Raw genomic sequence first — 21,582 nt, forward strand, 5'->3', positions numbered from 1 at the left:
TTAATAACACTCTGGCATCATAATATGTTGTTCTTTCGGGCCTTTAAAATGTATATTGAAACTGTAATCTCCATTGTTTGGAAATATATCAGTAAATTATGTTTATTTTATATCTTTAAAGGAATACAGTTACCTTTTTTGTGTCCTCATTAATTAATGCTCCCTAAACCTGGAGTCCAATCTATGTCCATTTAATTTAATTTAATCTTTTTTATTTATTATTTTTTTTTTATTTAACTTAATCATCTGGTGGCGCTTTAGTTCAGAGGCCAACCAATCGCTGGCTTTGTTCAGAGCATGTGCCCTCTGTTGGACCGTTGTGGAAAAAGAGGAAGCGGTCAGAAAGAGGAGGAAACCACACGCGGTAGAGTTTGGCGTCTTCATCAGGTAAGACTGTGAACAAATAATACTTAAAATAAACAAGACACGGTTTAAAGGTTACGCGCTCCTTGACTGAACAGTCCGAGGTGTGAGGTTTGGTTTTAACGTGAAAGAAATATTTTTATTGTAAACTCTGCCCAGACTGACTCAACAGCTACGACACCTAATTATTGGAATTGTTTCCACCTGCGAGTGATGAAATTGATTTAGAGCTTGAAGCATTCTTCTAAATTTGGGTCCTGAAAATCTTTAAAGTTCCCAAAACATTTCTTGCTCGTATATAACAGCTTAAATGTATTTTAGTCTTAGTCAGTTAACTACTACAAATCAAAATTGCTCTATCTGAGCCTCATTTATAAGCATGGGATTTCTTTATAATACACTTTAACATGCGATTTAATTAATTCCAGCATTTAATATATACGCAGTGCCCTCCAAAGGGGTGTTAACACTGGGCTGAAATTGATGCTTTAGCTACGTCAGGCATTTGGATTTGAGATCAGAATAGTACATAAACACACACATGCATTATATATATGCATATATCATTCTCAGCGGATGCAGCTGTCATAATAGAGATGTACTGTATGAAGAGAAGGGACACACCAGTGAAAGTGGTGCGGAACAGCATAACTAAGGTCCTTCGGGACTTTAAGTTCCAGACTGACGAGCAGCTGCTGGTTCACCCATCAGACATAGTGGTGGTCCACAAGGAGCAGGGGAGGGCAGTTCTGATAGATGTGGCAATCCCAGATGACAGTAACACCAGGAAGAAGGAGCATGAGAAGATCGAAAAGTACCAGTGGCTGAAGAAACAACAGGAACAGATGCGGAGGGTCAAGTGGTCCCAGTGGTAATAGGAATATCAGAGAATGTAGCCCTCAAACTGAAAGAAAGATTCTAGCAGATTACAGGTACAACTTCTGAGGTCTCTGTCCAAGTTTTGTCCAGTTCTGTAACATCTTTAAACACATCAGGGTAATTAGAAACAGTGCAATACGTGTATTTATGTCTAGACTGCAGCATGCATGTTGTATATTTAATAATGCAAGTCCCTGCAACCCGCAGTAACAAAAGGATAAACTGCCAGACACCACAGGACACCAAAAGATTTGCAAGGTGATACTGTTGCAGCAGATTGCTGTCTGGCAATTTGGCTGAACTTTGGAGCTAGCTTTATAAAATTTTTGATTCTGCTTCACCATTGATCCATTCGAACATCATTTATTTAGGTGCAGAATTAAACTTGGACTGAAAGTCAGGATTCTTAAAATGTTTTTGCAAGCCTGCACAGGCTTCAAAGATATTTTCTGGAAAATAAGAAAATATTCAAAACAAACAGCTCATATATTTAGTTTGTCATTAATTGCATTTTAAAGGACATAGTAACATCAACAAAAAAAAAAGCCCTAAGTTGAAGGTCTGAGTGAAGGACAGGAATTTAGAAGAGAGAAAGTGTCGTATGAGGGGTTTTGGGGAAGATGGGAACAGAATTAGGAGAAAGGATCAGACAGGAACTGGTGGAAAATCACAGGAAAGTAAGTGAGGATGAAATAAGAGTAGAAGAAAAAGATCAAAGATAGGAGAGAGGAAGTGAATGAAAAGGTGCGATGATGTCCAGGAAGTGATGAGGATGAGAAAAGTAGAAGCTGCGTGGTGCAGGAAAGAATAGATGCATGTTTTTAACTGATGCCTACAAATGTAGATAAATGAAACCATCATTGCTGCCATTATCAACATCAACTGCACTTGGAAGGAATTAATATCATCATGCTTTGACTTTTTGCTCTATTGAATGGATGATGCAGAGCTTTAATTTTAGAAAACATTTGGCTGCAGTTCCAAATTGGTAATAAAATCCACAAAATAGATAAGCATACTAATTAAATCGATTCGATAAAGCTGTAATGATCCCCATGGGGAAATTAGGTCTTTGTAGTAGCAAAGAGAAAGGATATAGATAAGACCAAAGTCAATGGAGAGTATAAAAGATAACAATAATTACAAGAGAATGCACCGAGACAACAATTGATTGAAAATGTGTTTATTACAGGCTAGATTTATTTTCAAGTTTTTTTTTTTTCTTCATTTTCTGAGAACAGAACATTTTTTCTACTCATGCCAAATGTTTCATTAGGACAACAATACAGGAGACATTTCACTCGTGTTTTTCTGAGAACTGTCTTACACATCTGACGGTCACATAACGGCTTTTGTTTTACTTACTGAAAACTCTTAATTGTATTTTACTTCAGGTTGATTGTCCTCGTTTATGTTGTGTTTGACCTACAAGTCACTGTGATGAGACACGGTGTTCTTCTTGCTGGTGGGGAGTCGCAGTATTTGTTCTGTTGGATTGGTTTAGCTTGTGTCTCTGCTTGTGTTTCAGTTTGGGTCTGTTTTATGTCCTGAGGTTTACAGTAGTGCTGAACAGTTATTCAAAATATCAAAATCGCAATATGGCAACTGACATTAGTTATCAGTCGATATATCAAATTGATTTTTAGTAACTGATATTTTGAGCTGCAGTAAAATTGGAAATCTTTGTGTTGAACTTGAGAAAGACATCAACTCCAACATTTGTTTTACATATTTTGTAAGAGGACTTTTCAACATCTTTTCTTGAATCTTGCAAGCAGGTGAATACTTGACGTGTAACCAATTGACACTACAGAATGTGGAGTACAGTGTCATCAGGTATCTGTTCACTCAACCAGTAATTTACATGCATTCTGAATGCTATGTGTAGTAATTTTAACACAAGCCAAAATATTTAAAGCACATCACTAAAATCTTCTCCTTGTCCAGATGTGTTCATTGTGATATAGGTTGCAATAGAAAAACAGTGCAGTCACATGCTTTAAAGATTAATTTTATTTGTTTTGACAAATAATATTACTGACAATAATTGTTTTGTACTGAAGTAATTCTCCAGTTGAAGTTCAGCACACAAATGAGATATTTTATGTTGTGTGGGGCATTAGACAAATCTGGAAGTCATCATTTATTCATTGTTATAAAAGCTGCACTTTGGTCAGCAGCACTTTCATCAGGTTTTGGCTATTTCCTGTTTGTGCAGACTGTGTGTATTTGTTTGCAAATGCGTGAAAAAGCTAAACTAAATGCAAGCAAAGAGTCATCTTTCAGAAGTTACGCCTGAGATAATTTAATTTAGTTCTTGATATAGTTCTTGAAGCTCATGATATGTTGTAGTATACCTTCATGTCAACTTCACTGCTTCTGGTAATTAATTCATTTTTAGTCTATATTTTTGTTCATCTGCTGCCACTTCACAATTGACTAGTAAGAGCTGTTTTGACAAATGTGGCATTTAAACAAATTGCTGTCTGGCTGTAGAGGAGTAGAGACAGAAATGGGGTTAATCCGACTCTTCCCTGGGCCAAATCTGCTCAACCTTTCCTTTATCACAGCGCTCAATTTGAAAGAGCTACAGAACCTGACAAAACTGCTTTTGACACATACAGGCAAGGCAATATATATATATATATATATATATATTTAGAATTGTGTTTTGGAAGCGGTTGCAGGCGATAAAAATGTGGTTTAAAGCAATCAGAAACCTTTCATGCTGAAATTGTAGCTCTACTTGCTAATGTGAATTTGTATGTGTAGCCAAAGTATGTGTTTTCAAACTTAAGAAAATATGCAAAAAGCATGTAAAAATTTCAGTAGGAGGGGACAGTCAGGTGTTACATATGTTGGAAAAGCAAGCCGTACAATCACATCTAGCCAAATTGCTGTTTATGTGTTAGGGTCAGAGTGCAGAAGAGAGAGAAGGCGATGGCTGAATGAAATAAGATGAAAGTCGTCATCGCCTGTGGGGCTGAGCTGTTAAACAGAGCTCCGGTGTCGAGTTCAAACCTCTTCCCTGCCCTCTTAGGTCACATTATTGTGCAATATTACTCATAATGCATTCTCCATAAATGTTAACATAAGAATTTCTCCTGTCTTTTTCCTCTCTCCCTTTCACTCGGACTTCTCCCTGCTGCTGCACCTTCTTTTTCTTCCTCCCCTCCCCCTTAGCCCTCTCTCCCTCCCCTCTCCCTTCACTTCCCTCCCACTTTCCTCTCTCACTCTAAAGAGGACTCAGTGTCTGCGCTTCCCTTCATTTTCCACCCCAACATGTTGGCAGGGGGAGAAAGAGGAGGATGCTGCGCTCTACCCTTGGTGCGTTCTTGCCACCTCTCCAGCCGGCGCTCGCTGCCTCTGAGTCAGACTCGGCTCTCAGTTGTCTCCGCCTGAAGGACTTAAGGGAGGAGGTGGAGGAGGATCCGAAGAATAAGCTGGAGCTCAGGAGCTCTCACTCCAGGGTCCTCAACAGAAACAACAACAGCAGGAGAACAGAATCTGTGGTGGAAACTACTAATACCTCAGCAGTGACCACCTCCTCCGGCTTCCCTCCCTCCTTTTCCTCCCTTTCGGCTCCAAGATCCATGTGGCAAGAGGCAATAAGGAGGAAGCGCTATCTCCTTGGGGCAGGAGAGTCTGGTAAAGTGGATAAAGGAGGAGGAGGAGGTGGTCAGGAGAAGAGGAACAGGTCCCCGGACTGGTTATATGAATCCTACTACTGTATGAGCCAGCAGCATCCCCTGATTGTGTTTTTGCTCCTCATAGTGATGGGAGCCTGCCTGGCGCTGCTGACTGTGTTCTTTGCTTCGGGACTGGTAAGATGCTCATTCACAACAAAGATAAACTCACACAAATGCATAAATTATGCAATTACAAAATGTACAAATAAGCAAAAATCCAGGATTATACAAGCATATAGAAGAGATTATACAGATGCGTAGAAAATTCCCATCGAGCTTAAGCTCTTTAAATGCTGTAGACAATCATGTCTGGATTGGCCATACTGTTTATTCTATAAGCATGCATAGAAATAGCGTCGCACAAACTTGCATATGTACACAGACGCACACACACACTTGTGCAATACATATATGCATGCACATGTAGACTCTCCCAGCATGTGGTCTTCATTGTAGCACTAATGTGAAGAGAAGGGTGAGATAAAAGTGAGGGGGGAATAAGGGGCTTAGTTATTGTCTGTGCTCATGGTTGACTGAACTACAGAAAGGAGATCTGTTTCCCTCTGCCACTATTTTGACAGTGTTATCTTTTCTCTGAAAACCTGAAAAATTCAAAGCACGGAAGGCGAGGCAAAGAAAAACAGTGTTTTTAGGTGTGCAGTTTGATTGGCTCTGCTTTAACTTTGCTTTTTCTTTTAAAAAACCGATTGTATAGATTTTTAGAACAATCTGATATATCGCCACAATTGAATGATACATTTTTAGTGCATTTACTAATAATACTAGCTCACATTTTTGCATTAGAGGTAGTTATTTTCCCATTCTTACCTCTGCTGTTAATGATGTATAGCAACAACTTTACCATACAAGGAAAGTTTCTATTCTGTTTTCATTCGGTTTTGTATGTGTAGCCACATTACATAAGAGTTCCCATTGATCAGTTGTGCTCTGGTGATTTTACTGTCTCCTTCAATATATGCAATCAGGACAAGCAGTGAAGTCAAAACAGCATCATTCATCCATTCTTATTAAAAATGACTAGAAGAGTCTTTTGATAAAGTCATTTTCAATTTGGGATCTTTCCTGATTGTTGATTACGTTTCTATCCCCGACACTGCCACACTTGTGCAATAATTGTTATATTCAGGTTTGCATAGCAATTATTTTTGTAATAATGTTTGGTACTCAACTAAGAAGGCAGAATAAAAAACCTTGATGGTGTGCAGGGCTCACATACTGGAATTAGTGTGTTGATGATTTTCCAAAAATATGTTTGGACAGTTTTCATTTTGGATTGAATGATTTTGAGATGAAGGTGAAGTACTCTGTGAATATCCGAGACCTTTTACCAGGCAGAACGTTAACAGATCACCAAGCTTCATTAGCTGAGACACTTCATAAAACTTCAACCTGCTCTGGAGGGGAAAAGATGTTAACTCTGCTTGTAATGTATTTCATTTGAAAAGACTTGTGTCCATACAGAGTTCTGGTTTTTCCTGTGTGAGTTGCAACAGAGAGGCTATTATTCACTGCTGGCAATAGAACATTAACAACAACAAAGAAGCACTCTGTTTATTTTTTTCCCATTTGCTCCAGTGCAAACACTATTCTTTTTACAATTAAAAAAGAAAAAAAAATTAAAATAAAAAAAAAATACTATTTTTTTTTTACACAGGATAAGGACAGAAGTCAGAGCTTTGACATCTGCTGTTCTTTTTATTCAGTCAATAATTATTTTTGAATTTCTAATCAATTCTGTAGCAAATTATGCGAAGTGTGGTAGTGCAGACAGGGATATGCTTAAGTGGTTAATCATTATCCATCATTACTCCAATTACAACATAATGAATTTGATCTAGCTGACAGAATTTGAGTTAAAAGCTGAGATAAAGTTAAGAATCAGCACAAGCAATGAGAATGAATCTAGAGATATATACACGGGTGATCCAGAATTAAGCAGATGGCCTTTAAAATGTTTTGTTATGAGGATAATATTTTCCTACAATCAGCCAGGAAAAACTCTAATTTTCCCTGTTCTGCTTACAGTGTTTTTATGGGCACACGGTGAACCAGAATGTCAGATCATCTTTCTCTGTTGGGCCACTGCTCAGACTCTCTGTCTCAACATCCTTCTTCTTTTCGTTGGCTCTCTGTGCTGGATAGACATGAATTGAGCTGCTCCCTTGATTTTTATTTATTTATTTTTTTGTCTCCATCATTCTCTATTTCCTCCCGTTCTCATGCCATCGCTCACCTCTTCACATTTCTGTCTCTCTTTCATTTGTATCCCATCATCCCTCCATCCTGCTGGCTGGCTGGCTGACCTAAATCCTGAGCTGTTTTGGAGCTCTGCTCTGGGCGAGACAAACTCTATGTGGCTCTCTGCAGGCACACACATCCTCCCCTGTCCCAGTGCATCGGCTGTGCATGAGGAAAAGACAGAGGATAGGTGGGGGTGGGGGGATAAAGGCGGAGAATGAGAGCTAGAAAGATGTCAAGTGCATAAAGAGACGTTGAACGTTGGGTTGGCATAAAAACATGGATACATAAAAGCATAATGGAAAGACCAAATATGTGTTGAGATTTTAGGAAAAAAAAACAAAAAAAAAACAAGCACATTATCAAGATGCATCACTCTATTTTGACCCTAGTTCAAAACAGAACTGAAATGCGTCCGTCCATTAATTTAGATTATGTGGTATAATTTACAGTTGTTTTTTTTTAGAAGATCAGAAATGACCAAGTAGTCCGCATGGATGGGGAAGCTGTGCTGCAGAGCACTGAGGTCTTTTTAATGAGCAAGAGTCATTAAATTACTCACCCTGATGTTGAACTAAATTAGCTTTTGGAGCCAGTGTGGACCCAGCAGAAGTGGTTGATTTGTAGATGTCGGTGTTTTTACAGATTTGCTTGCCTGCACAGCCGAATGTGGCGGTGAAGATGTGACACATCTGTCTCCGTGGCCCTGTCTTCACTACTTCTCCATCCCCCATCACACCACTGTGAAAAGCAGTGATGGGATGAAATCTGGCAAAGGCAGGCAGCACAAACATCTCATTTCCCTTCGCCAGCCTCCTATGTGCACCTTAAAGAAACTCTTGAAATTTTTATCAGAACTTTCATATCTAAGTGTGTTTCAGTACGGCAGCAGCAGCAAATCAATTATGGATGTGACTTCAACTTACTGCTGGTTCAGACTGAGGTCTTTTTAGGTTTTTTTTTCCTCTCACTTCATCAGTTCACTCAGTATGAAGATTTTTATTTATTTTTTACAGCTGTATTTTTCAAAGAGGGAATACACAGGTTACAGAATAGAGACTTCATGAATTTGGTATCTGATTAGTCTAAAATAGAAAAAAATGATGCAGGTCATTTAAATATAGTTGTTCTTTTTTATCCTTTTACCTTTTTATTGTTTAGTTTGTCTGTTTCCTCGATCCTACGCCTGCCAAAACATAATTTTATGGAAATGATTAGTTTAATATGTACAATTCATAACTGGCAGCTTCATTTTTAAAAAGTATACTAAATACATTTTTTTTAAAGAAGACAACACAGAACAGCAAGCAGAGTAATTGCAGATTAGAACACATAATCAACTGGAATAGTGCATTTACTGTTTAGATTTAGTGTCATGTTTGGATTACATTTTCATCCACTACTTTCTCCATTTTACGTCTCGTTTAATTTCGTCGTAGTGATATTTTTACATTTTATAAATGTAAAGAGGACAGAGCTGGAGGAGCTTTTTCTGTGCCTTCTCACAAAGTCTGACCTCTAAATTTGTTTCTTAACTTTAATTAGCTCTCGTAGGCTAAAACCTAGTTTTCTCTAATTAATTCTCATTTCTATGATGAATCATGTCTGTCTTCAATTCTCTCCACATGTCTTCCTGTCTGTCTCTTATGCTTCTATCTTTTATCCTGTCTGTTTTTCAGAACGTTGCAGACCATGTGGCCTTTGTAATCACTGTACCCACGGCGTTGGCTATATTCCTGGCTGTGTTTGTACTAGTCTGCATTGAGTCCATCTTCAAGAAGCTTTTACGTGTTTTCTCCCTTGTCATCTGGGCTTGCTTGGTTGCCATGGGCTACCTTTTTATGTTTTCTGGCGGGATCGTCTGCCCATGGGATCAGGTAAGACATTGAGATGAATTCTGTGGTGAATTTATTTGTTGAAGAAGAATATGAGATGCACTGTGAGTGATTTATTTGATGTGTACCTCCTGTTTTATTGGCAGTTTCATTGGAGATTTATGGGCTTGGGGAAAAGATAATAGACTGGCATGAAAAAGGTGTTTTAACCCTTTGGAATCTCTTTGAAACCTGGCCTCTTGCTATAGCTGGTCATAAAGTGTGTTTTGATCTCTAGTATAAACAACACAAAGAGTTTGCTTAAGCTATGAACACATTATAAATTGTAATATTTTGTGTCTTTGTTGAACACAACCATCCAAACATTCAGCTTGTGAAATAGTGAACACTTGCAACAGGTTGAACCAAGTTTTGCAACAAGAAAAAAGTGCAACAGCTCTGATCAAACTTTCAGAACATTCAGGTGAAATCTTGGTCCATTATTTCCCACAGAACTGCTACAGCTCAGCCTGGGGTTTTCTGCTGTGAATGAGTTTTTAAAGATTATTCTAAAGCATCTCTGATGGGTTTGTTTTTTGCACTGTGATTCACTTTTGAGCCAAAGTTTTTATGTTGTTGTCCCTTTTTGACATACACACATTGTGCGTTCTTCCCTGAAAATCTCTGATCATTCTTCATTGTACTTTGGTCTTATCTCAGTGGGACGCTTACTCCTAGTAAGAATTGGTGCAGTTCTAAATTGTCTCTATTTATAGACAATTTATCTGTGCATTGATCAATATCTCCTTCATATTACTTTGTGCAGCTTCATGCACAGCACTAATTTGTGATTGTAGATCTGTGCATAAAGAAATCATTTCAGCTACATAGTACGTTTCACAGTTAAGCTCCTGTTGTGATCAATCGAGCCATCTACACGAGTGATGTAAGGATGTAGCACATTTTCGTCACGGTAAATGTCCATAAATACAACCTGTCTATTTGTAAGTCTGTTCTCTGGTCTTTTGCTGCAGTAATTGTTCTCTGATTGAGCTCTGAGTGCTTCCAAAATGCATGTGACCTGCAGTTCAGTGCTGTGCCTGAATGCATCTTGAGGAGAGACAGACGCAGCTGCAGCTGCTTCTCCAACAACGTGCTGCTCATGCTGCTTTTTCTGTGCAAGTCTTCTGAGATCTCTTTTTTTTGTGAGGTTCACATCAGCAGATGCTTCTTGAGAATAGTCAACTCAAAATAATTGATTTATATTGCACTGATTGGATGCCAGGTGCGCCAATTCCAGACTCCAATTAGCTGTTGTTGATGTCACTAGCCTTGGGCTTCACACGCTGTTTCCAACTCACTCTGTGAATGTGTGAATGAAATATTCAATATGGACCAGAAAAATAGAAAAATGTGTGCATTTTTTATTTGAAGTAGATTGTTTTTGACCGTATTTTATAATGTAGACCTGTCCCTGTTAAAGGAAAATTTATACATAAAAGCAGATAATTCTGAAGGGTTAAAGTTTTTTTTCTCTTGCTACTTTGAAAGACAGTTGCTATTTGATTGTAAAAAACAAACCTTGAATGTAAAGTATAGTGCATGGTTGTTGCCAAAGACAGAAATCTGGAACAGTTGTTTCTTGATGTTGCCGAATCCTGTTTTTTCCATGGTTCCCTTAAAAGCAGTGTTCTCCTGTGGTAAATGATGATGTTTGTGGTGATTTTGTGCAGTTCAGTGTGTATAGTTACCAGCTAACATAGAGCTTCACTTGATTATTTTTGCCTGTCAGACATTTTCCCTGATTGCCAGAAAACAATGCAGAATCTTGTAAATGAAATCACTAGAGATTTGACTTGGCTTTTATTTACTTACTTCTGCTGTGCTTCACATGGCCTCAGCCTGATACCTAAACATTTACAGCTGCTCTCCAGTCTAAATACGATGTTTAAGTCTATGATATGAGAGTGTGGTGTGTAGACTATCTTGTCTACTTAATTAGAATGAACATGAATAATTGTGGGGCTTCGGTTGGCCTGGATACAAAAAAAAAAAATCTTCTTAAGCTTTTATGTCATCTCTTGTGATTTCTGACCTACATTCTTCAACAGGCTGCCTTTAGTCCTTGATTGCTAAATGACATGTTGCCACTATTTTTACTTTGTGTCTCATTGAAGCCTAATTAATGGCGGAAAAAAATATTAAATTTGTCTGCCTGAAAAACCCTGGAAATTACATCAGATAAATTATAATAAAATGTGTATTCTTGAGGTCTGGCCATCTGTTACTCAAAACGCAATAAAATCCGAATTACAGTTGACTCTGATCCTCCCCCACTAACAACACTGATTGACATGGGCCTTGTTTAATCATTTATTTATCAAATTAAAAAGAATAATTAATTGTTGTTGTAAGCGTTACTTACACAGTCACCAGAATTGCTTTATTTGCAGCTACCAGGAATATTACCTAGTGTTTGACTGGAACTAGACACAGCAGATCGTGTGTCAGTGTCACATTGCAGTTAAAAAAAACTAAACAACACAGCAGAGTCAGCTGGCATAAAGAAAACCTGGAGGATATATGATCCTGCAGTAAATTAACTTGTCTAAATCAATACATCATTTTTGTTATTTTGTTTATCAGGCACAAGTCTGCAGGCATGCTGACTGTATCTAATGGAGTCCTCTGAATATCATAGGCTATATAATATTCAGAGACTGTATGATATTCAGAGGACTCCATTAGATACAGTCAGCATCCTCTGAATATCGTGCAGTCTCATAGCAGTCAGAATGCATTCAAACAGTGTTTATCTGAGAGCAATTCCTATTGTGTGGACTGTTTTTGTGTGATGCAGCAGTAGCACAGGTGAAATGATAAATAAATGAATGAATAAATAAACTTTTAGTCTTTTGAGTAGATTAAAACTCATTTCCAGGAGCTGTGTACTATATACAGGTGGATGACTGATTAAAGGAAAAACCTACATACGATACCAATTTCCCAGACACAGTCCTGAGCTAAACTGACTTTTATATGAACATTTTTCATTTTAAAAAATCTGTTTAATCCAGATCTAGACCTAATCTCTGTCTAAGAAGAGGTCCTGAAGTGTCTCGGTGTTTGGCTCTGTTGGGACAAATGGATCTAAACCATCTCAGCAACAGCATAATGGAGCCACTGTATGGACCAAAGGTTCCATCTCTGTTTAATTTGTACTCTGTACATATCCACTGTCTACACTGTGTAGCCGCATATGCAGTTAAATGTGTGAAGACGGACAAGCAGCAGTTTTCATTTCTTCATTGCTACCAGCATGTGCATACTGTAAGAGAGCTCTATAAAAACAGCCCAGTACATTAGGTTTTCATCATTGAAAGCTGTACTCATTTAACATTGCACAGCTAGACATATGTCTAGTGTGGATCTGTCTGTCACAAAAAGGAAGCTGAAGATGCTCTGATTCACACACACCTCTCCATTCATCCCTTTCTTGTGCTCACTGAAAATGTCAGGCCATTATGCCATTACTGCTCTCTGACTGCTGCATCTAACCATGTTAATTAACACTTATTTGTAGAGACATTGTTGTTGGCAGCCACTGAAGTCTGCAATTTTAGGGGCTTGCTGCCATTTTATAGATTAAGGAAATGACTCATTAGCATTCTTACAGTGCTCCATCTCAGGAGACGGTCCTCAGGGTACTCATTTACCACCAGGAGAAAGGAAAACTTACTTCATACGTCATTGAAATCAGAGCGAGTCACATCTCTTCATGCAGTCAGTCATGTGAAGCTTTAAATAGTAAATATGCACTGTTTGCCAATAACCCAGACTCATTTTTAGGTTTCCTCTGCAACATACTAGTCCGCATAATGAAAGCAGCATTCTTTATATCCCTCTAAGAGCACAGGGCCGATCAACATACCTGATAACTGAATTTCCTTGATGAAATTCCATTGCCATTTAGCTTTTTTTCATTTATAACCCAATTATACAGACTCACATAATCATTTCTTTATTTTTTTGCCATTAGGCCGAGTAAATCTGTTCCCTTATTTCACCTAAGGAACAAGTTAATGTTATGAATTAAAACAATGCATTTCTAAGAGTCTCAGTCATATAGTATAATAGCTGACCATCCTACTCAAACAAGAGGTCAGTATAGTGAAAAGTAGCCACCCCTTTAAGCACATCTTGTATTGTGAAGATTTGTACCTTTAAAAAACAGGCTGTTATGGAAAAAAGTATGGATGCGATGAAAAGCTGGTACATGCCAATAATCCCTGAGAGTGGACAGAGTTGACAATTACACGTCGGATATTTGAGTGTTGGATAATGTGACATCACGATAATCTTCATGATTATTGCAGTAAAAGATCACACTGGATTATAATTGTGAATTGGCAGAGAGAAAAACAAAGGACAGTTTTGTCTATGGTAAATTTGCAAAAATTAGTCCCTTACTGCCATCTTTACTGATACTGTCAGTGTTAACAACAGTTTGTGCATGTCAGCTGCATTTGATGCTACAATGAAGCTAGAGAGGCAAGAAGTGTGCAGGTATTAGAGCCTGCATTGAGGTGCCTTCTAAATAATCCCCTAATAAGAAACAGCAACAAGTCCTTGTATTTTCTATATGTTAGCAAGACCAAAATCAGATTCTGTTTGTTGTGAACTGTACTGTATTTAATATATTCTACATTATCACTGAACATTTCATAAGGAACTAATGCTGGATAAGGTCTCCCTTTGCTTGTACAGTAGCCTCAGTTCATCATAATATGGGCTCCATAAGATAATGGAAAGATTCCTTTGAGATTCTGGCCCATGTTGACATTACATAGTTAATACAGATTTAGCATTTGCTTTACCAGTGCTGTGATCTGCCATTTCACCACATCCACACATATGTATGGATTCAGATTCAGTCACAACACTTTGAATATCAATGCACTTATAGTCCTGTTTTTTAAACCAGTTTTAGATTATTTTGTGACACAGTGCATAATCATACTAAAACTGGCCAGTAGAAGATTGTAGGGAGATAATTGAGATTCTGAATCAGATAGACTGTGACATTCAAACAATGATTAATTGGTATTAAGGGGCTCAAAGTGTGCCAAGAAAACACTCCCCACACAATTACCCCAACACCAGTCTGAACTGTTGGCACGAGGCAGGTTGGGCTCATGGATTCATGTTGCCGAAGCCAAATTTAGTCTTCAACTGTCTGGTTTTTGTGAGTCTGTGCTCATTGATTTCTGTTCTTGGCTGACGGTACTGGAACTTAACGTGGGCTTTTGCAGCTGAAGCCCATCTGCCCTTAAGGTTCAACATGTGCATTCAGAGAAGCTTTTCTGTTCATAGCGGTTGTAAGGAGTGGTTATCTATGTATCTTTTCTCTGACCATTCGTCTGTCAGGCATTTCCATTTGCAGATCTGCGGCTCACTGGGTACTTTTTTAAATAGGTTTTTGCACCTTTCTAAGTAAAGTCTAGAAACTGTTGCGTGAAAATCCCAGGAGATCAGTCGCCAGTCTGTCTGGTACCAGCAGAGTCTCTGAGATCACATTTTTCCCTATTCAGATGTTTAATGTGAACATAAACTGGAGCTTCTGACCTCTACCTGTGTGATTTTACACATTGCAGTGCTTTGGTGAGCCTAATAAAGTGTACAGTGAGTATATCTTCAAAAATATCTAGAGGTGATCATTAAGATGGAGGTTATTGCTGCATATGTGTTACTCTCCTTTCTTGCTGTTTAAGTTCTTCTTTAAACCCTGGATTTTCAGCCTGCTGTGCAATTGTTCCTCAGCCAATTATATTAATAACCCATTTTTGAATCTGTGGTCACCCTGGTGTGCTGTTGCTAAGAGGATATCTGCTGCAGAAAAAAAACTAAGTGATTCAAAGTAAAAGTCGGAGTTAATTAAATGCATTCTGTTGTGTAGCGAGGAGATAGGCATGAGGAGCAGGGGAATGTAGCTGTGATTAGAGAGAACGCTCTTCGCCTCACCTGTCATATATAGTCCTAAGCTCATTAGCAGTGATGGCTTTTTCACTTGTCTTTCATGCAATGTTTGCTGTTGCTAGTCAGCAGATGAAAGTGTTGCTATCCATAGTCACATTTTGTAAATCAATATGTAGAAAGAGCAAAAAAAAAATAAGGAAAATAAGTTAAATGTGAATACAATTTTTACAGGTTTCTAAGATGCCAGTGTGTGCAGTGATGTGCTTTAATTGATCAACTTAATTTCGCAATATTCAATTGCACCATTGTTGGTTTTCTATAATTTTCCTTTTGTCAATGAATCTCATGAAAAACCTAAAACCAACAATGAGTTTGTCCAACTAACAAGTATTGATTGTGTCTAAAGCACAAGTCGGCTTATTCCTCTGTGCCAAAGAGCTCCATTGTTGTCCAAGAACTATTAAAGGGGATCTATTAGTCTAATTTCTGGCTCTATTTTTTATTATGGGACTTCACTAGAATAGATTTTCATGATTCACAGTTAAAAATAAACCCGTATTTGTCGTTCTCATTAGGAATATGAGAGCTGACAGCAGCAACATCTGTACCAACAAAGGTTACAGCAGGATGACTTTGGTTTATTGTGACTTTACAGGGGATTTAGTCTTCCAGTTTCCGGCCATATATAGCATTTTTTGAATATATGCCACTGCTAATAGGTGTATATGTAGGAAATGTGTAAAAATGCAGAAGTTTTACGTCTGCTGTCAAAAAATACCAAAGTTAACAGCCAGTAAAATGTTATTCTGCTAGTGTCTCCTTGCATTACAATATAGTTAATTAAAATATATTAAACGTCTATAATTCTACTCAAGTAGACTGTTTTGCAAAAACAGTCTACTTGAGTAGTCAACATACATTTAAAAAGAAGACAGTAGTTTGACTTCATGGTAATACTGTGCCTGGGGCAGATGACCTTAAAAAGAAATCTGTGATGAGCTGACCTCAATTTGGCATGAAAGTAGATGAATCCATTGGAAACCCAATGCCAGTGAAGCCTGAACTGTTTTCTCACAGGGATTATTTTAGCATACTTTTAGCTTATTATTTGAAAACACATCACTGAGGCACACCTTTGCAGCGGTGGGTACTAGAGTTTATCTAGAAACAGCTCCACAGCCCAAAAAGGGCAATCATTTTGAAAATCTTCGGAGAGTAATTCCAGCAGAAATCCATAAATGAAGATCCCTTTGACATTTTCTGTCTTTGTGCTTCCAAAACTTCATCCAAATCTGTTATTACGTTTTTGAGTAATGTTGCACACAGAAAGATGAACAGATGGACAAATGTATGCCAATCATCACATAACTCCACCGTGTTCCTTGGCGGAGTAATAAGATGGAACTCTTGTTAATTCCGAAGGAAATTCTGGATTCGCGGAGAGTCCCACTATCGGAAACTTTGTAGAGGATATTTGTGCTGCTGCCCAGTCATACAAGTAAACTGTCTTGAAATGGGAACTTCAAAATGGAGCATGCATTGATATCAAATCTGTCATAATGGCTAATTTTATTTCACGATTCAAAGAAATGATGTTTAGTTTATAGTGTGTTGTGAACAGAACTAGGTGCTAAGTTTTGGTATCCGGACCATTAATATCTGGACATGTTTTGTTCTTCAGTCTCCGAGTTTCATTATATTTAATTTGGAATGAAGTAATGGACTCTTCATTTAAGTGCCAAGTCTCAGCTTGAATTTGAGTAGGTTTACTTCAAAACTAAAAGTGCTGTGTGCTAGACTTAGTGCTTTTAACACTAAGTGCCCTAACTGCAATGGTTCAAAACTAATTGAACACTCGGATATTAAATGTTTCCTGTACAGCTGCTCCTGTCATTGCAACATTATTCATGCAGTAAAATGGTGACAACTAAATCAGCACACTGGAAGCTAGTGATGATTCGAAGCCACAGGATGAATTCAGAGAATTAAACAAGATTTGGGTTTGTCTGTAGTCTGCCAAATCCATCAAAACTCAATGGATGACATTTAATGAGACTTTACAGTAGGACAACAGCCTTAAACACAAAGCAACCAAACACTTTTTCATGGTAAAGAGGTGGAATACCTCTGACTGGTTGAGTAAATCGCCTGATTTCAGTCTGCAAAAGCTGTATAAAGGGGTAGCTGTATCTCCCTGAAATGTTGTAACAGATTGAAGTAAACCTACTCTAATTAAAGTTGAGACTAAACGCTTCAATGCAGTATCCTTTATTTTATTTCACATTTAAACCTTAATTGTCCAATTATTGATGGTGTAGTTATGAAAATCCTGTAAATTCTTTGTTTAGATGTCCTTCAGGGGCTCTTCAGATGAACCATTTCTGCCAAACTAGAAGGAGTGTAATGTAACATTTCTGTGTGAAGTTTGTGAAGAAATGCATTGAGATTGCTAAAACTTGTTGTCAGATGCTGTGAGATTAACAGAATATGTTCAAGGATGTTACATTGCTGGATGTCCGTGAATCCTATATGCTGGTCCTTCAGTGTTTTGCTTTTGATTTCGTTTGGGTGCCAATATTTATTTTTTGAATACAGAATGAAATGGCATATCACACAGTTGTGTGTAATATTTGATATCATTCTTTCATCCTGCCTTTACTTGCATTTATAAATCAATGCTTTCAATACCAGAAAAAACAAGAAATTATGCTATAAATAAATCAAAACTTAACTAAAACTAGTCAATTCCTCAAAACTGACATACTCATAGACTTAAAACTACATAAAACTAAACTGAAATCAAGAACAAAATAAATTGAAACTAAAATAAATAACTAGTAAAATTTTAGAAACTATAACAACTCAGGTTATTTAAAATCTTCTGAAGGTGAATCTAATGTTATGGGACTTTAATGGCTTTGAGGAAAAGGTAAGCTGAGATCTGTAATGTGGAGGCTCTGTATTGTCATAAACTCTACTGCCCTTTTCTTTCCTCCATAACAAACCGCTGAAGTTGATCATGTTTGACAGGCTAATGTCCATTCTTTATGGATGTGCTTGAATATATTTTATGTTGTTGGTTGCCATTGCAATAGCACCGGAGTGGTTTTTGCATAAAAGCTATTATTGTACTCTGTAGAAGGCATGGAAACTGTGGCTGAAAACAAGTAGTGGACAACAATCGGCTTTTACTTTTGAAAAAATCTAGTTATACTGCAGCACCATTCTATTGGAAGTATACCTTTAGCCCATTTGTTCTATTTATGTCAGTAGACATCAGTTTCTACAAATACCCTAGATAAATGAACTTGTTCAGTGTAGGAAATAACAGGATTTTGGTACAGGTGTCCCTCACATGGTAATATCTTTCTGCTGTATTTCTGCTCGAGCACCAGTTGATTTTCCAATTATATTGCCATTTTTTACTCCTGTAGCACGAGGAAACACTTCCACCCAAGGAACACAGTTAGCTGTTGGAAAATAACTATACTTTTTGTGTTGACATTCTCAGAGAGACACAGCAGGAAAATAAGAGGTAGTTAGATTACAAACTCAACAGTCCGTTCTGTCAGGTAAAGAAACACTGAGGTGTGGATGGGCCAAATATCCCCTCAATGCTGCTGTGCTCACCCTCCCTACTCCTTCAGGGTCAGTTTGTATAGAGTACACTTTCCATTTCCAAACCTATAATCAATTGGATGCTTATCCTCTCTCCACAAAGCCCTTTCTGTTTGCTGATGGGGTGAAGGGCTTATCTGTGTGGTCCAGCCTCTGGCCCTCACTGAGAGATGTCTGGACCATCTCCTCTATTCCTTCTCTCTGTCTCTCACACATATGCCTGATCCAAATTCACTCAGTACAGAGCCAGCGTCATTAGGTTTTAAGGCCGAGGAGTTGGGGAAAGGGCAGTTTGGATGAAGAAAAACCCCTATCAGGTTTGAAAAGTAAAGAAGAGGGTAGATGGCGATGGGAGAGGAGCAACTGATGGAAAAGACAGGCAAATAAAGAGGGTTATATAATGGAGGGAGGGAAAGAAACATTTTAGTGTAAAGAGGAGGAGTATAATCTTTTTTTAATTTGTCGTAGTGATCCAGGTTGACATGCCCAGGCTGACTGCGGAAATTACAAACCAAGCACTTTAGCTGATTGTTTCTCATCCATTCCCTGTAATTCTGCATCTTCACCATAACTCAATAAATCTGTCTTTTTGCTCAGATTTAGTGAGAGCAGCTTCAAATGAAATGAGCATCTGTCTTTTTTTTTTTTTCTTTTTTTGGCGTTAAATGGCAGGCGGACACACACAGCTCATGCTCACATGGACGACCACATACACATTCCACACAGTAAATGTAACCCGTAAGCTAATCTCAGCCACAGACAGTAGACTAAAAGCCTGATGTAATCTGACACTCCATCTCTATAATTTGCTTTACAAACCCTCCTTAGTGTCATTATCGAGAAATTGATTCGTGGGTCAGAAGCAGAGTTGACCATACCATGATAGACCACAAAAAAGCCTGTCTTCTTTATTGTCAGAGTCCTTATATGCTTCTCATCACCAGACTGAAGGAAGCGCTTCACTGTTTTATTACTGCATCATGCATTAACTATGCAGGAGAACTCAGCAGGTGTCTTTCCCCCTGCAGCCTCTCCATTATCTTGGGTACAGTTTCGTGATTGAGTTAGCAGCATTGGATTTCAGAGCATTAATTTAGGAATTGGCTTTCTGGACTCTAAGCAAATTATGCTGCTGTGCTAGATGATAGTTGGCAGCAATTAGCAGCTCTCTCCTGTATTAGAAAGTAAGTTAATACTGTCTCATTGCGCTTCTGACATAGTGAATGAATACCACTTTTCTGGGCATCTGGTGGCCTAATATTTAAAGACTCCCTCTGGTGAAAATCCATTTTTTTGCCTTGTTACCATGTCCATATGGTGCTTCGTTCAGTATTAAGGAAGATATATTATGAGAGAAATGTGCAGTGAATGCCATAGCCGAACATTTCCACCTTGGAAAAGCAGTGTTGCATTTGCTGACTCAAAAACACAGATTCAGCCTTCCAGTGCTTTGAATCTAAGGAACCAGTTCCATCAGTTTGCGAGGTGCATGATTCTGTTTCATTCTCCTTCTTTAGAATGAATTTCCAGTCTGAACATGTATGGCTTAATAACTCATTATTAGAACATGCCTTTGTATGGCATAGACCAGTTTTACAGTGTTTTGAGCAGAGTTGTAGTGAGCTGTTCTGCTTAAGCTGCAGTTAGTGGTTCATGGAAAAAGAGGTGGAGGCTTCATGCATCCACACATTCTAAAGGGAACATTGATGTAGAGTTACATCTAAGCCAATTCAAGGCATCTAGGTGTCCACACTATATAACTCTGATACTAATGATAGAATGATTATTGGTCTGGATGGTTACTGTGGCTGATATTTGGCATTTTCTGGGTATTGTAAATTATTGACTGATTATTGATTAATTAAATGCTTTACTTCAGGTCCGATGCAGCCTCCTCTCTGTCTGTCATCACTCTGTGTTCTGAGATATGTCAGCAAAAACTGAACAAGAAACACAAATCAGTAAATTATCTTCTCACACAGTGGCTAAGACTTAGACTGAGACTGACTTTATTAATCCTCAGAGGGAAACTCAGTTGTTACAGCAACGTGGGGTAAACAATAAGACAACACAGAATATTAGGGTAGGGTATAAAGTGAAGGTAAAATAATATAAAAAATATAGGAAAAAAAATCTAAATATACAAGAATATATGAGTGATACAGAAATGTGCAATTGAGAATGTGCTTAGATGTGCAAATGACATAAGTAGGTGCAGAAAAGTTTACAGATATAATGAATGACGTTAGAATGTAAAGTGGTTTCACGAGGAGGAAAAGTGATATAGTCCTTTTAGTGATCTGCCAGACGCAGATGTATTGAAAAGTCTTATTGTTGTGGGGAGAAATGGCCTCCTGTACCGTTCTTTGGAGCAGTGGGGTTGTATCAGTTTGTTGCTGCAGCTGCTTCTCAGATTGTCCACAGTTTTATGGAGGGGGTGGGAGGTGTTGTCCATGATGGCCAGCAATTTGGTCAGCATCCTCTGCTCCACCACCTCCTCCAGGATGACCAACTGAAGGACCTGAGCCTTGTGAAGAAGTCGAGCCAGCTCAGACCACTCTTGTACACAGACTCTGTGTTTGTAGACCACTCCAGCTTATTGTCCAGACTCACTCCCTGGTACTTGTAAGTCTGGACAATCTCCACATCAGTCCCGTTGATGCATACAGGAGAAAATGGCAACTTGTGCCCCCTGAAGTCCACCACCATCTCCTTGGTCTTTGTCACCTTCCGCTGCAGGTGGTTCTCGCTGCATCATCGCACTAATCGGCCCACCAGGTTCCTGTTCTACACAGCCTATTATGCCCATGTCATCTGAGGATTTCTGCTGGTGACACGACTTGGTGCTGTACTGGAAGTCCGAAGTGTAGGTGGTGAAGAGGAAGGGGGACAGCACAGTTCCCTGGGGGGCCCTGGTGTTGGAGGTCAGACGTTGAGACACACAGCTTTGTAACTTCACAAACTGCCATCTGCCCATCAGACAG

The 21,582-nt window shown here is 38.4% G+C and overlaps 1 protein-coding gene across 1 annotated transcript in view; it reads left to right on the forward strand.

Moving 5' to 3' along the window:
• Positions 1 to 290: 290 nt before the first annotated feature.
• Positions 291 to 21,582, forward strand: part of adcy2a (adenylate cyclase 2a) — a 68,029-nt gene continuing 46,737 nt past the window's right edge. Inside the window, exons 1-3 of the mRNA XM_023277568.2 lie at positions 291 to 387; positions 4,426 to 5,066; positions 8,870 to 9,067. Of these exons, the coding sequence (XP_023133336.1) occupies positions 4,551 to 5,066; positions 8,870 to 9,067 (714 nt within the window). The 5' untranslated portion in view covers positions 291 to 387; positions 4,426 to 4,550. The remainder of the gene's footprint in view (positions 388 to 4,425; positions 5,067 to 8,869; positions 9,068 to 21,582) is intronic.

The sequence above is a fragment of the Amphiprion ocellaris genome, chromosome 9, assembly GCF_022539595.1.
Source record: "Amphiprion ocellaris isolate individual 3 ecotype Okinawa chromosome 9, ASM2253959v1, whole genome shotgun sequence".
In the NCBI taxonomy this organism is placed as follows: domain Eukaryota; kingdom Metazoa; phylum Chordata; class Actinopteri; family Pomacentridae; genus Amphiprion; species Amphiprion ocellaris.